The sequence below is a fragment of the Zootoca vivipara genome, chromosome 6 (assembly GCF_965207765.1).
Source record: "Zootoca vivipara chromosome 6, rZooViv2.hap1.1, whole genome shotgun sequence".
In the NCBI taxonomy this organism is placed as follows: domain Eukaryota; kingdom Metazoa; phylum Chordata; class Lepidosauria; order Squamata; family Lacertidae; genus Zootoca; species Zootoca vivipara.
In genome coordinates this window covers 91,779,660-91,795,653 of record NC_142589.1, presented here as the reverse complement: position 1 = coordinate 91,795,653, position 15,994 = coordinate 91,779,660, and the positions used below count along the sequence as shown (strand labels likewise).

Below are 15,994 nucleotides of genomic sequence, written 5' to 3'. Positions count from 1 at the left end.
AGTCTAGTCCTTCCCCTGCCCAACCCCGTAATATTCTTAAGAGGGTCTCTTCTCTGGTCTTCAGAGAGTAGCTGGAAGTGGGGAGGCAGAAAAAGGTTCTCCTTTCCTTCCACTCTGCAGTTTTAATCTGAAATCCTAGGCGCAGTAATGCACCCAGAGCTCAGAAACTGCTTTCGCAAAATACTGAAATAAATGCGCTTTTCGACAATATTCTAATTTTCCAAGTTTCACCTGTATGCTCACCTGAACTCAGAATTACACAAAGCACCCATGGAAGCAATGGCTCCCCAATCCCCTTCCATTTTGGGGGCAATGGGATGAGCAGTTCAGGTGGGGATGCTCAGGCAGGTGTATTTTCTTTAAATTAATAATAATAATAATAGACAGTTGCTTAAGCCCTCACTTGCGAAAGACTTTCCACTTGCTTTTCAGTTCCGTCTACTGGTCTTCATTCCCTTCTGCAGAGAAGAGGGAAACAGGGGACAAGTCATTAAGAAGGAAGCTAATGGTGGGGGACATTTGAGTCACCGTGCACGTCAACTGCCACACAGTTTAGCAATTGTCGCAAGAGTGTTTGCCCTCGCAGCAAACCCAGATGGTTCCTTCCAGGCACGCCAAGAGACAAAGACAAGCCCTGCTATGTAATTATCAGAAAAGAGCACCCCTCCGACAGGGAACACGTCCTCACATGCCCCACGCTGAGGTGAACAAGCATGCCTTTGCCTCCTCCGCCAATGGTCAGTTGACCCAAATTGGGTAACTCTTGGCATGCAGCCTGGCCATAGTGACTGGGTGCCATTGTGTGGGGTTCCGATTCCCGGTGCAGCAAGCCAGTTCCCTCTGCGCTACTAGCCAACCTGATGTGCTGCGTCAGACCTCAGTGTGCTCGCTCACTCGGCTGCCCAATCGGATACAATATGCCCTCGCAAAATCTTAGCGTAAGCCAAAAATTAAAAACCCGAGCAAAAAATAAAAGTTCAGAGAATCATTTCTTTAACCAAGGCTGAATAAACCTTGCCCAAAGCAAATAGCATCAAGAGCCAGAACAATGCCAAGGCTACCCAGGGGAAGAGAACATTGAAGCATCAAGAGGGGCTAGATTTAGAATGCATATAGGGACATGTGAAGCTGCTTTATACAGAGTCAGACCTTTGGCTCACCCAGTTCAATATTGTCTCGAATGAGCAGAACTGACGCTGCAGGGGTTCAGGCAGGGGACAATACTACCTGAAGATGCTATCAGGGATTGAACCTGGAACCTTCCGCCTAAGAATGTAAAAAGAGCCAATGCCCATCTAGTCCAGCAGCCTGTTCTCACAGTGGCCTACCAGATGCCAGTGGGAACACCACAAACAGGATCTGAACATAAAAGCACTCACCCCTCCTGCAGTTTCCAGTAACTGTTTGCAAGGCGGATACCTAAAGGAGCGTCTCCACCCCCATCGTTCTGCCCGAACACTGAGGTCCAGCTCCGAGGGCCTTCTGGCGGTTCCCTCATTGCAAGAAGCCAAGTTGCAGGGAACCAGGCAGAGGGCCTTCTCGGTGGTGGCGCCTGCCCTGTGGAACGCCCTCCCATCAGATGTCAAAAAGGAAAACAACTACCAGATTTTTAGAAGACATCTGAAGGCAGCCCTGTTTAGGGAGGCTTTTAATGTTTAAGAAATTAGTGTATTTTAATGTTTCTGTTGGAACCCGCCCAGAGTGGCTAGGGAAAGCTAGCCAGATGGGTGGGGTATAAGTAATAACTTCTTCTTCTTCTTCTTCTTCTTCTTCTTCTTCTTCTTCTTCTTCTTCTTCTTCTTCTTCTTCTTCTTCTTCTTCATCATCATCATCATCATCATCATCATCATCATCATCATTATTATTATTATTATTATTATTATTATGCTGTACCGAGCTACAGTTTTTCTGAAGGAACAAAAAATAGGGAGTTCGCTTATTCTATCTGCCCCATAAATGAGGGTTCTGTAAAGAAAAAACTGCTTTGCAAAGGAAAGGGGGGTACCCCCAACACTGTGTGCACTAAATTTGCTGCCTTTGCACTCAATATAGAGCTTAGACCCTCTTGGGTCAAGGGGTATCTTGTTAAGTCAGGGACACATTAGATTTACTTGTCGCCTCTTCAAGGAGCTACAAGTGGCACACATGATTCTCTCCTGATCAGTTTTATCCTCCCGACTACCCTGAAAGGAAGGTTATACTTAAGAGACAAATAAATGGCCCAAATTCAACAAGCAGGCACCATGGAGTTGCAGGGATTCAATTGTGGATCTCTGAGCCTTAGTCCAACATTTTAACCATTACACAGTCACACTGGAAAACAACCACCTCCCATAAACTCTAGTTGTCAGACAATATGCATTTTAATTGTTTTAGCAACCAGTCAGTAAGCAAGCCTGCTCAGGGAAACTGTTGCAAAATGGGAAACCTTATTCATGGCTAGGGGTTTTAAAGGTCTGTTTTCTTAAGAAACAAAACACTTTCAGGGCCAGGAGCCCAGCTTGCACATCCATAACACGCCCCTTTAGAGAAGGTAGGGAAACCTCAAGACAGTGGTCAAATGTGGGCCTCCAGGCTCCTCTGTTTGGCCCTGGGAACTTTCCTAGGTCTCACTGGTCCTCCTTTACACACTCCTTAACTGTTTTTGCCTAGCTCAAATATGTCCTTGGAACTTGCTTGTCTGGATAGAGGGCAGTGTGTGTATTGAGAACAGCCTACTGTACCAAATGTTAAAATTTGCACACCTCTGGCTTAACATGCAATGGGCATGCCCTATGTGACCTCAACCAAACAATCAAAGGTTGCTCTTTTTTTTTTACTTCAACGTAAGGCTAGTCCTCACTCAACCCAAATAGCCTCGCTTTAAACTCTTCCCAGTACATAATATGCAAGAAAATTGAGTAATCACATCCAAGAGAACTTTAACTGGCTTTAGTCACGGGAACAACTGGTGACTTGTGTCACATCCTGTACAGTCAGGGCTGGCTATGTTGCCTGGCTTCCTACCCAAAAAAACCCATGCGAGGGGCAAGGAAATTGTGGCCCTTCAGACATCACTTGACTCCAACCCTCATCATCCCCAGCCACAATGGTCAGGAACAATGAGAGTTCAGCAAGATCTGGAGGGTCACTGGCTCCCCACCCCATGTCCTGCCCTGCAAGCTTCCCAGAGATTTCTAAAGGAGCTTCTCTGCCTTCAACAGGAATGGGAAGTCCAGGTTTGAGGAGGAGAAATTGGTCCTCCAGGCCTCTCCTTGTGTATTTTTTGAATCTGTCTGCAACCTATGGAAATGCTTCTTACCTGCCTGGATGGAGGATGCAGATGTATGTCTATCCCATTATCTCTCTGGCTTTTTCCCCACCCAGCTTGGATGGAGAGACAAATGTGTCCACCAACCTGGAAACTACCCCCCTACACAGAGCTTACAAAACACAGCGGTAAAAAATTAGTGGGAAATTAGACACACAAGAATTCACACAATTTTTTAAAAAATGTTCCTAAATCCGGCCTCCAAACTGGAACAAGCAAATAAAGCGCTGCAGGCAACCCTGCAGGGCTGAACTCAGTTCATTAGGCTCTGAGTCTTGTTCACCCATCAAAACACTTTAAAAAAAGAAGAAAAGGCACCAACTGCTGGCTGAGGCACCCGGGAAACAGTTTGTGTCCACAGCCAAGGAACTGCCATGCTCTGGGGGCAGAGGAGGAGAGAGAGATGGCCGTGACAGGATTTTTTCTGTTCCTTGCATAATATGATTAACTCAGGAAGTTGTGTGGTGGTAAATTCAGGGCAGGAACAATAAAAACCTACTTCACACACACAAAATACACAATTTATGGCTTTTTATATTTTTAAGTGGGGTAGAAATTAAGGAAACAAATAGATGACTTGGGGCAGCACATACTTCCTTCAGTCAAAGGTATATATTCAAGAAAGTTTATGGGAGGGGCACTTTGTGAAGTACATTGGGCTGTATCCAACATGAGTAGACCCACTGAAATTTAGAGGACAAGGCTTAAAATTAATGGATATACGTCAGCTATGCACTTTATTTTCAATGAGTCTATTCTGAGCAGAATTTCGCTAGATCCACCCCATTACAAACAATTCCAGCTCAGTTTTAAGCCTTAACTGGTGTTCAGCTTTCAAAACCGAAGAGACTTTGGTCACAGCAAAATCAAAGCACTATGTCACGCCAGGTTTACGAAGCTTATTTAAATTTATGGAGTTGCCTTTGTTATTATAAACCACACTGGGAACAGCTTTGTAGCTGAAGGGCAGCGGAGAAATGTGTTTGATAAATAAAAGCAGTTAAAAGGTTAGAAGGGCCAGCCCTCTTGCAAAGGTCGGGCTGGCTAGAAAACCCAGCTGATGTCTCCTACTCCCAGCAAACCCCAGAATTCACATGGGAGGTGGGTTCTAAAATAGAGCACGCTGCTACAAAACATATTAAAAACAAGGTACGCCCAAAATGGATCGCTAGCCAACAAGGAAAGGTGCAGCGAGTTTAGGCATGTGGGCTGGCAAGCTGATGATGGACAGACTAGCACTGCCCAATAAGGACTAGCGTGTTTTGCCTTATGCAATTGGAACAAGTCACTTTTCCAGTGAGAAGGAAGGTAAGAGGGAGAATGACGGCCAGTTATTGAGTCTCAACCTGGGACCTTCTGCATGCAAAGCAGATGTTCTACTGCTGCTCTGCCCCACTTTGAGCTATGGCCCTTTTTAACCTTAGCAGGAGCATTCACAGGTACCCTATCCTCAGGGAGCTGAACCACACAATTTTCCTCACCAACAAAAAATGTGGCATCCTGCTCCTAGTTCCTACACAGGAGTTACTGCTTGTCGGAGCAAGCTCGTTTGACTGTGGAGGTGCACAGCTTGCAGGCCAACATTAACTGGAATAGGGAAAACCTGCCAGGTTCTCAGGGAAGTAAGTCCTCGATGAGGATGGAGAAAACAGGCTGGATCAAAAGAGGAGCAAAAACGATGTCCCAAGAGAGAGGAGGACACTGCCTCCTAGCCTCCTGTCCCGCTCAGCTCTTTATATCCAGCCGTTATATACCCTGCCCCAAGGAAAAACACATGATCTGCTCATTCGCTTCAAAGTAAAGTCACCTTCAACTAAAAACAGACACTCCCCACTCTGAGCTGAGGGGAGGAGCTGAAGAACCGCAGGGGACCTCTGGCACAAATGTAGCCATCCAGTCACTGACTATGGCCAAGTGCCAGGTCCTTTCACAGATATAAAGCATGGGCTTTGACCCTCCCTTTTCTCGGACCACTCCCCCCCCCTACAGCTACTAGGCTTCTCTGGACAAAGCAGAGCACATCCTAAGCCTCCATGCAATTTTCTGCAAGCCTGAGACTGGATGCTCATCTCATCTTTTAGGCTAGGGGTTGGGGAACTGTTTCCAGCATTAGGGGTTGCACTCTCTTCTGGGCAACCTTCCAAGGGCCACATGCCAGTAGTGGGCAGTGCAAAAAAGTGTGGAGCAGTGAGTGTCAATTCTTTCATTGGGACCATAGGCTGGTTTCTACACACACACTCACACTCGCTTTCCCAATGCTGGAGAGCAAGAGCCAAGAGTTCAAGGGCATATTCCAGCCAGGCAAATGCAGTCAGGGAGTGGTGGAAACAGGGCTGGTGAAGTCTGTAACCTATGGAGCGTTCTGACGACCAGACAGGATTGCTTGGAGGGGTGCATTTGGCCTCCAGGCTCCCTACCTTTAATTTTAGGCCATGAGGCATCCTGACTAAACTTGGCCAGGCAATTTCACTCTTTGAAGAAACCTGGCAGGTGACTTTTTAACCTCATTTCTAATTATGCCGAACCTCATACAAAGAGATGGTTTGGGGAAGAATTAATTTTTTCAATAGGGCGGAGGCTTCATGTTGCAACTAACCCAAGGCTGCAAATCTAAAACGGCAGCTCTCCCAACAAATGTAAGCAGCAATTTTTTAAAAAAGCTGTTGTTTTGCCACTCAAAACCTGCCCTCTGAACCAGCTGCCTGCCCTACAAGGAGACCATGCTAAGACAGCATGGAGATTCAGGGGCAAAAGGTACAGATCTGTCCAGATATGGGGATATTTGTGAAACAAGTGAAAAACCTGCGCTTTCTGCAAGCTGTGCAAGATGGCATTTGGAAGTACAAATTCTCTGAAAGGGACCTGAGAGATGGTGAGTGGACAAATCCAATGCATAATATCCTATAGCTGCACTTGGAAAGTGCCTAGATAGCAAGCAGTAGGACAGCTGGACCAGCTCAGATAAGCTCTTATCCAGGCAAAACCCACACAAACCTACCCCAAGAGATGCATTTAAGAAATAACTAACCATAAACATCAACCCCCCCTCCCTCCGATGTGCCCACACAAACTCTGGAAGTCACTCCCACATGTAGTGATGGTTACCAACTTGAAAAAGAGGATTACACAGATTCATGCAGTATAAGGCTATTAACAGCTACCGGCCACAATGGCTACATTCTCTCCTCCACTGTCTGAGGAAAGCCAGTTGCAGGAAATTGCAAGTGGGAAAAGCACTACTGCACTCTGGTCCAGCTTGCAGGCTTGCCAAGGTTGGCCACTGTGAGGGTAGGATTCTGGAATGGGTGTGCTTTGGCCTGATCCAGCAACCAGGCTCTTCTGATGTTCTTAGATGTATTTGGCTGATACCTCTGCAAAGCAAATCTAGACAGGAGAAGAGAGGGCACTCCCTTGTTTCCCAGGCTGCTTTAACCTCCCACAGAGAATTCCTTGAGCTTCAAAGGGTTTTTTCTAAGTTAAGATAGGACACAATGGGCTGTCAAAGGTATCTAATAACAAAAACTCTTGTGTGTGCTTTGCAGCTTAAAGCAGGATAAGGAACCCCTGTAGCAGTCCAGAAGTTGTTGTGACTCCCAGCTCCCATAACTCCTGACTGGTTAGAGTGACAGGAGTGGGGGCTCTCACCAACTTGGACAGCTTTCAAAAAGGATTAGAGAAATCCATGGTGGAGATGTTCTTCCACTGTCAAAGGCAGGAAGTGCCCCTGAATACCACATACTGGGGATCACAGGTTAGCCATCCCTGGGTGAGGATCTGCTTCCAGATGCATTTGATGGTACTGGGGTGGATGAAACAATATAGCCCAACAGTTGTGGCATCTCTGAAGCTTGTAAGCAAGCAAAGTGTACCCGGAATTACACAGATGAAGAGAGCCGCTAAAGCGTTTGGTGTTTCACAAGACGGTTGCTCTTAGCCTCCCATTTTGTAGCTCAAGCCTGCTAGAGGTTTTTCCCCCACTAAAAGCCGGAAGGGTAACTATAAAGCTGCATCACATGATCGCTCTTGGAGCAGCTAAGCTAATGATCTGCTCAAAGATTGGTCTGATCAAACAATAATCTGTGGGCTTTTACACAAAGGTCAGCAGCTGCAGCAAGAGTTATCCCACTAAATGATTATAGTCTCAGTGTTTTTCAGGAGCCATCACCAAACTGGTGGCCCCAAGACGTCTTAGCCTGCAACGTTGGCTGAGGCTGATTTGGAGGCCACCAGGGTTTGGTGAAAGCTCCTGTAGAATAAGATAGCAGTGCAATTCAAGTAACCCGTTTCTCTGGGCCTTGAATGTGGGTAGACAAAATCATGCCTGGCTCAGCGAAAAAAATCCAGCTTCAACTGCCCATACGCAAAATGGGAAGAACAATTACCTCCCTTACAGGGTTGTTGTACAAATTATGTCCAAGTACTCTGTAACCAAGCAGGACTGTGGTTTCCACTGCTCTGGAAAATAAGCAAGGAATCCAGTCACCCGTGCCCTAAGTTTGCAAGGCCTTCTGCAACCTCACCCCACTAAGACCATACATTTGAGCCTATTTTATGCTGTGGGTTGTGTGAGCGCCCACCTTGTCTGGCATCCTGTTTCCCATAGAAACCACGTAGAAACCTTCTGCGGAGCCTGCTCTTAGGGCAAAAAAGCAGTGCCCTCTCCCACTTCATGCCCCAAGGATCAAGCATTCAGAGGAAGGCTGCCTCCAAATCTAGAGGATTGCTATAGCCACTATGACAAAGAGCCACTCATACAACCATGAATATGTCAAACACTTTTCAGAAGCTACTGAAACCAGAGGTCATAATCCAATCGTACAGCACTGAACTCCATTGAGTTAATTTGTTGACAGTGTCTATCCTGAATCTATTGTCTGTTGGTTTCATGGGGGTAACCACGAGTTCTAGTTTTGAGAGAGGCAGCTAAGCATTGCTTTAAGAAGCCAAGGACAAATCTTCAACCATTTTAGTGGAGGGAGATGTGCTTAACTTGCCCTGCAGATTAGCTGCTGCACATACACAAGGAAGTTAATTATGTGTCCTGATACTGCTGTATACAACTGCAGTGGGAATGGACCACACTTGTTTCTCCTTCTGCAATAAAAAGCTACTTCTTTTAGTTTTACAACAGCAGCAACAAACCTGTAAGGTCTCTGGGTCTTGGGACTCTTAAGGCAGATCTGTTTACCACCCTGTTGTTGAAAGATGACTAGGTGAACTCCAGAGCCCAGAATTTCTTCACGGACTTAGAAATGCCAGCCAGACTCACGGGGATATTCTGGGAAACCACTTGCAACAAAAGCAGCATTACCAAGGGGGCCAGGAGAAGGAGATGTAACAAGGCCGGCTTGCCAGCGTGAGGCAGGTTCTAAGCCTCTCACGGGAAAGGTCTTTAAGCGGAGAGCTAATTAAATACCAGGCTACATTTGCAAACACTTAATCTTGAGGAGCTTCATTGGGTATTAATGCTAAGCTTTAATAGGTCCTAATAAAAATTAACAAGCAACAGAATTAAAACCATACAAACTAAACCCTGTGGGGTGGTGGTCTGAATGCCAGCTGATGAACCCAAATCAGTTTTTTTAAAAAAGTTTCAAGGATGGAACAGCCTGAGCTCAGGATGGAGACACAGATCTAGACCACCACCCCTTTCCCCATTCCTGCTGAGCCTTGAAGTACAATGCCTGCTGTCCCCACCTGCTGCTTGCAGGAGGTTGCAGCATATTTGTACTGCAGGACACCCGCCCCATACCGCCAACTGCTTCAGAGGAAGCTGAAAACAAATAGTTTTGTTCAGGGTAAAAAACAAATGGCAATTTCTAATTCAAAAACCATGCCAGTTTAGATTTGATGTAGCAGCATTAGGCAAAAGTCAGGAGCAGGGAACCTCAGGCCAGGGGCTGGTCATGGCCCTCTAGGCCTGTCTTCCTGGCCCTTGGAACTCCCCATGTCACCACCTCCCTCTGTGGCCCTGCTTTGCAGCTGGCTGGAATAGGTCCTTGAACTCTGATGCCTTTCACCTGCCCAAATGGAAGATAGAGGGGTGTGTGTGTAGAAACTAGCCTAACCTTAACCCACTTCTGCCTCTGGTCCTGCCTGCTGCTGTGCTAACCACAAAGGTTGTCTAGAAGGAAAAGTGGCCCCGGGTTGAAAAAGGTTCCTCACTCCTGGACTAGGTGTTTGGATGAAGTGGTGGATGCATTTACATTCCCAGAGACAAAACCCAGATGCAAACATTCTTTCACTTGAACATGTGGCCCTCCAGATATTCTTGAACCATACTCCCAGAATTCCTGATCACTGGCCATGTAGTCCAATGACCGAGCCAATCCTTCACTAGAAGATAAAACATTTTTTGCTCTTGTTTTAAAGCAGGGGTCAGCAAACTTTTTCAGCAGGGTGCCGGTCCACTGTCCCTCAGACCTTGTGGGGGGCCGGACTATATTTTGAAAAAAAGTGAACAAATTCCTATGCCCCACAAATAATCCAGAGATGCATTTTAAATAAAAGGACACATTCTATTAATGTAAAAACATGCTGATTCCCGAACTGTCCGCGGGCCAGATTTAGAAGGTGATTGGGCCGCATCCGGCCCCCGGGCCTTAGTTTGAGGACCCCTGTTTTAAAGACTGATGGTCAGTTTCCCCTTTACAACTGGTCAAGATGATGAAAACCCTCCTGTCTAGCACGTATGCTGTTAGCAATTTGTTTTATTTTACTATTTAGAAATAAGAAGAGGGGGAAATCCTGAACAAACAGGGAGGAGAAAGGAAGAGGAACAGGCTCAGCTGTGCGTTTGCATTAAAAATAGAAAACCTTAATTATAGAGCTTTGCTTTAAAAGGGGTGTTTCAATCAATGAACAATCTCACATCCCCAGAAAAGAAGGGCAGGGGTGAGAAACCAGTTAATCTGCAAAGCAGCAAAGAGTTTCACTAAAGAAAATAATATTGTTCTCAATCCTTCCTCCAGATCTAGATTTTGGGAGGATGGGGAAACAAAATTTTTTTTTGTCAATGAACAAAGGGTATGATCCTGGGAATGGTCCTTTTCTCAATCCCAGTAGGATTAAGACACCCACACACAGCTATACTTGGGCATAACTCGACCCAACCTTAGAACTGATAAGGGTTTTTAAGTCAATGTACCATAAAGCCTCTTTCCTACCCTGCCCCAGCTTTTTCATCCCCCTCACAGCTGAAAGCCCACAATAAAATCCAATCTCAGACTTCAGGGCAATGAGGAGGGGCATGCCAAGGATCCCATTTGGCACCACCATCCTCCTTAATATGGGAACCATTTCCTCCCATCCCTCCTTGTGAAGAGAAACTCGTCTTCCCACAACCCAGCAGGCATGTCCTGGTAATCCCCCACTGTAGATAGGACACAGAATCCACACAAGTTATTGAAAGAAAATGGGCCCCCACAAATCAAGCAGCTTACTCCCAGTGATGTGGGAGGAAGTACTTCATTTTAGCCATAAAGAATTCTCCTTCCTAATGGATTCCAACTGCAAATACAAAGGTGTTTCTTTTTAAACTTTGTTTACTGAATTAAGAGTAAAATGAACACAATCAATTAGATTGCTCTCTAGGTCCGGTGCTGCTGATATGGCACCTGTGGGACACCCTTGCTTTAAAGTTGTTTTTATGCTATATTTTATACTGCTTCCCACCCTGGGACCTCCTTATGAGCATTAAAACTAGTAATACAGCTAGCAGCCCCTGCTTTAGGGCACCAGAAAATTTCCCGGTGCATTTTTACTCCCAGGAAGTTACATGCTTCTACCTGTTCCCACGCTTACAAGCAGTGAAGTAGGACGGGCAGGCCAAAAAGTCACCTTATATAGGCATCTTACTGCACTGCATGAAGAATGAGTTGGGGGAACATTTGGCAATTCCATACACACATACTCTGTATTCCTTCTTCCAAAAGAGAAGCCCACTCCTATCTCTCTTCTGCAAGGGGGAGGTCAGCCCCAATTAAGAAATGAATTATATATTGTTCAGCTATTGCTCATTACAGGGATGATAATGGAAGCTCCTCCAAGGATGCCTGGTTCTCTTGCAGATGTCCCTGTGTTTCCCCCCTCTCTGGGTATAGGCTCCCAGAGTTAGCCATACTCAGGGCAGACCCACTGAAATTAATGGACCTACCTAACTTAGTGATACATAAGGAACAGGGAATAAGAGTAGAAGTCTGAGATGGCTTTTCCTGCTAACAACGGACTGATCGCTTTGGTTTTCTTTAAAAGATTTATCCTCTCCAAAGGCACCTGTAACAAGGTTTTAGAATTAAAGACAGGAGATCCAACTGTAAATGCTGAAGCCAGTTCACAGCTTTACCATTATTGAGTCAGGGGAGAGAGAAAGAGAGAGATATATAAAAGAGGCATCTGAGCATCAATGGCATAGTTTAAAAACAACACATACATCCCTTCAGGCACACCTAGAATACAACTTTGTGCCACACTTAGAGGGAACCTCAGGCCCAGGTGCTGAATGTGGCTCCAGGTGTGCTCCTTGGGATTCTCCACAGAACATGCCCTGCTCCATGTCTCCTTTTCATTTCACCTGTTGCTTTTAGTAATACTTTAAAAAAAAAGCTTGCAATTTTTTATTACTGTAAAATCACTTGAGCCTGCAACATGAAAGGGCAGCCTTCCCCAACCTTGCATCTCTCAACAACTCCCATGAGCCCTGACCACTGGGCACACTGGCAGAAGAGCAATCACCTAAGATTTGGATTGGCCCATCTAGACATGGGTTTTGCCATTTTGATGGGATCTAGGTCCAAGAGATCTAGGCCCACCTGTGATGCAGCTGTGAAATTGCATTCTCAACAGCTAGTGGCCTCCAAAAGGAGAGAGCAAGCAAAGTTGAGGTCCCACCCCAACAGGACCCAAGGGCACCCATATACTCTGTTTCAGGTAAGTGAACAGCTGCATGATAGAACAGCAGCTATGATAGAAAAAGTACGGTAGTGTGGGGTACAGAAGAAGAGTAATACAGAGCAACATCAACTTTGCCACTTGTGCACCTCATCCTGAGGTTGGCCTGCCCCGCCTTCACCAAACAAGGATTACACCCCTGTACACAGATACTGTACATCATCACTACAGTGAGTCTTCGCAATATAAAAGGCTACCCTCCACCTCATACATCATAGTAACATGCCATCAATTAGTTAAGAATATCGGGTTGCCGCCAGTGAATCCATCCTGCCTGCGCAAAGACATAGTGTAACATAACCCAGATGTAGATTGCACACAGCTAAGGGCAGAGACCTGAACTGCTTTCAGAGGTGAGACAGGTGGTGGGGAGAACAGGAACAGGATTTTTCATAAAATTCATACTCTTTGTTCTGACCACTTTCTGCCTACCACTGGCGTGTGGCCCTTGAAAGACTGTCCAGAAAGGAATGCAGCCCTTAGGCTGAAATAGTTGCCCCAATTTACTTGAAACACAGGCAAAATGCCCCCCCCCCCACTTCTGTAGATGCTTGCTGGTTTCCAGCATTAACATTTTCTTTTTATTTCTCCCTGCTGCAAATTTCTGCGTGGTTTGCAGCAGATACAAAAATACATAACAGACCAAAAACAAAACCAGTAACTACTCTGAGGAGAAGTGCACTTGGATACAGCCCCAAGTAAACATGAGCAGGGTCTTGCCTATGTGACCCCACATTATCACCAACATCATCATTTATTACATTTGTATACCATCCCTTGCCCATAGATCCCCAATGGGCGGCTCACAATATAGAAATCCGATACAAAAGTGCAAAAACACAGGGCGCTAAGTGTGCGGGAGAAAAGATGAGGGGGGTTGTCGCTTAAGCAAGAGAGACCCCAAATTGCGTAGGGTGGGGTAAATTCTTAGTCGGGAGTAGGCCATCCCATCGCCAACCCATGCCCACTGGAAATACTGTAAAATGGGAGACCCAGCTAGTCGTGCCTTTGTTGATTTCCCCGGGCCGACTCCGAGTGCTGGTGGGGTGGGAGAGGCTGGATTCGGATCTAGGTCCACGCGAAATCGGGTGCGCGCCCGCCCGCCCACGTGACTCCAAACATCGATGTGGGGGAGGGGTTGGGGTTTAGCACTCCCCTCCCCCCCCGACCCAAGATTTACACAAAAGAATTAAACGGGGGGCTAGCCCTTCTCTGAGAGAAGGGCTGGGGATGAGGACCCCACCCCCACCCCCCAAAAACCCCACACCCCACTTGAGCCCCGCACGGTCACCTTGCGAACCCTGCCCAGCAGATCTTCGGGTGGAGTGCGGTATAGAAATGTAATTAATTAAGTAATAATAATAATAACAGGAATGAGCGCCCACCCACCCAGACAGAAGCTGAAGGGGGAGGGAGAGGTCACGCACGTGGGCCCCAAATTGAAAGTGGGGGCAGCCCGAGCTTTTCTCAAAAGAGTAATCCCCACCCGCTGAGACGAATGGGAACCGCGCAAATGGGTCTACTCTGAGGAGGGCTGGGTTCGGATTGCAGCCACACACACGTGTGTGTTTCCCAAGTGACCCCATCAGGTTTGGGTTTGCACCCCTTCCCCTCATATAGGCCTAAGCTTTACTCGAGACCCCGTTGCCGTCGAGAGTGACGGCCCCCGCCGCCAGTGGGTCTACTCTTGAGGAGAGACTCTAGCCCCTCAGGCGACGGTCGACGTCTTTTCCCCTCACAACACCCCCCCCCCCCAACCCCGCCGCGCTCCGCTTCCTCACCTGCCCCGAAGGCGCCCCCGACGGCGCACAGCAGCGCGCCCGACACCAGCACCGCAGCAACCCAGGCGCCCATGGCCGCTTTTCCTCTCTTGGCGGCCCCGCTGATTCCCGCCCCGCTTTATGCCCTCGGTTTCCTCCTCAGCTCGCCTGAGGGGAGCGAGAGCCCTCGAAGGAGAGGACCGGCGGGAGTGGGCGGGAGAGAGCGGCGGCCGCAGCCAACCAAATGAAGCGCGCGGGGTCTGCGAGGCCGCCGATTGGGCGGAGGGAAGGAGGGAGGCCCAATGAGAGCCGGCGGGGTGGAGCCGAGAGCGGCGGTTGGAAGGCTCGAGGGGGGAGGAGAGGCGTCGAAGGACGTGCGCGGCGAAGCAAGGAAGGCGGGGCTCGAGAGACGGAGAGGGGGCGGGGCGCTTCGATGGACTGGTGTGGCAGCCAATAGAAATAGTGAAGGCAAGCCTTGAGGGGGAAGGGGCCGCCTGCTTTGGTTGGGCGACTCCTCTCGCCTGAGGGGCGCTGGGGTTTGTCACGTACGCAGAGCAAAGCGGGAGCAGCAGCTTCGACCAATCGAGGCCCCATTCTCACGGGTGCCGTCCAATGAGAACGCGAAGTATCCAAACGGACACGTGTCCGGACCAATCACAGTCCAGGTTGTCCCGTTGTCTCCGCTCCAGCGCCCGTACGTCTGACGTCATAGTCAACCTCAACGGGTGCCGGGGAAGGACAACAGGCCGAGAGAAGCGATGTTCGTGCAACTCGAGGCAGCTGCTTGGAAATTTGCTTTTTTCACCGATAAAATGCAAAATCCCGAGAGAATAAAGTGGGGGCGGGGGAATGAAGATGGAGATCAGCCTGAAAAGGGCTTTAAAATTAGTTTGCCCTTTTAATGGACTTGATAATCCAATAAAGCCTCCATGTATAGGGGCAGTCCACCTCTGCACGCCAATGACAAAGGGACACTCCCACCTCCTAAAGCAGATCCCCCCCCCCCAACTGCCTACCCATCCGGATGTTACTACTTGCCAGATGGGGGAGTTGTGTAGCCCAAACTCTGGAGAACCAGTTTGGGACAGAAAGCAGCTCCAGTGCTTTCAAATGCATTGTTCGCTTTCCAGAAATCTCAAAAAGTATCTTAGGCCCCATCTACACCATATTGTTAAAAGGAGTATCACAGCCATGGCTCCCTCCCCTCTCCACACAAGCAACCTGCGAAGTGTATTTTGTTCAGGCAATGTGAATTGTTAAGTCAGTCACTACAGTATTCCTCTCAGCTCATCTGGGAATGACGCTTGTGAACCTACACACATGGGGTCTGAACTGGTGCTGGGTGACCAGGAACAAAAACAGTTGTGGGTGCAGCATGAAAGTGTTGACCCAGTTTGCAGTAGCCGTGGAAAAAGGCAAATTCTATGCTAGGGATTACTAGGAAAGGAATTCAAAACAAAACTGCAGATATCAAGAATGGCATCATAGAAATCTTTGGTGCAATCGCATTTGGAATAGAGCATGCAGTTCTGGTTCTAGCCTCACCTCAATGTATTCCTTTTGAGGAACTGAAAATAAAAGTTTTTCCTCCTCCTGTAATGCTAGAACTCCTCCTGTAATGCTAGAACTTATGGACGTCTGATTCAGGACATGTAAATGGAAGGACTTCTTCATGCAGTGCATTTTTAACACACAGCATTTTCCCTCCTCCCATGTCAGGTAGTGGTGGCCACCAAATTAGGTAAAGGGACCCGTTAGGCCCAGTCGCAGACATCTCTGGGGTTGCGGCACTCATCTCGCTCAATAGGCCGAGGGAACCAACGTTTGTCCACAGACAGCTTCTGGGTCATGTGGCCAGCATGACTAACTGCTACTGGCGAATCAGAGCAGCGCACAGAAACATTGTTTACCTTCCGCCGAAGCAGTACTTATTTATTTACTTGCACTTTGACGTGCTTTTGAACTGCTAGGTTGG

The 15,994-nt window shown here is 47.6% G+C and overlaps 1 protein-coding gene across 1 annotated transcript in view; it reads right to left on the bottom strand.

The window, feature by feature from the left end:
- The window catches only part of BSG (basigin (Ok blood group)), a 34,289-nt gene extending 20,100 nt beyond the window's left edge, over positions 1-14,189 (bottom strand). The window contains exon 1 of the mRNA XM_060275335.2: positions 14,041-14,189. Within this exon, the coding sequence (XP_060131318.1) occupies positions 14,041-14,113 (73 nt within the window). The 5' untranslated portion in view covers positions 14,114-14,189. The remainder of the gene's footprint in view (positions 1-14,040) is intronic.
- Between the last annotated feature and the right edge of the window lie 1,805 nt (positions 14,190-15,994).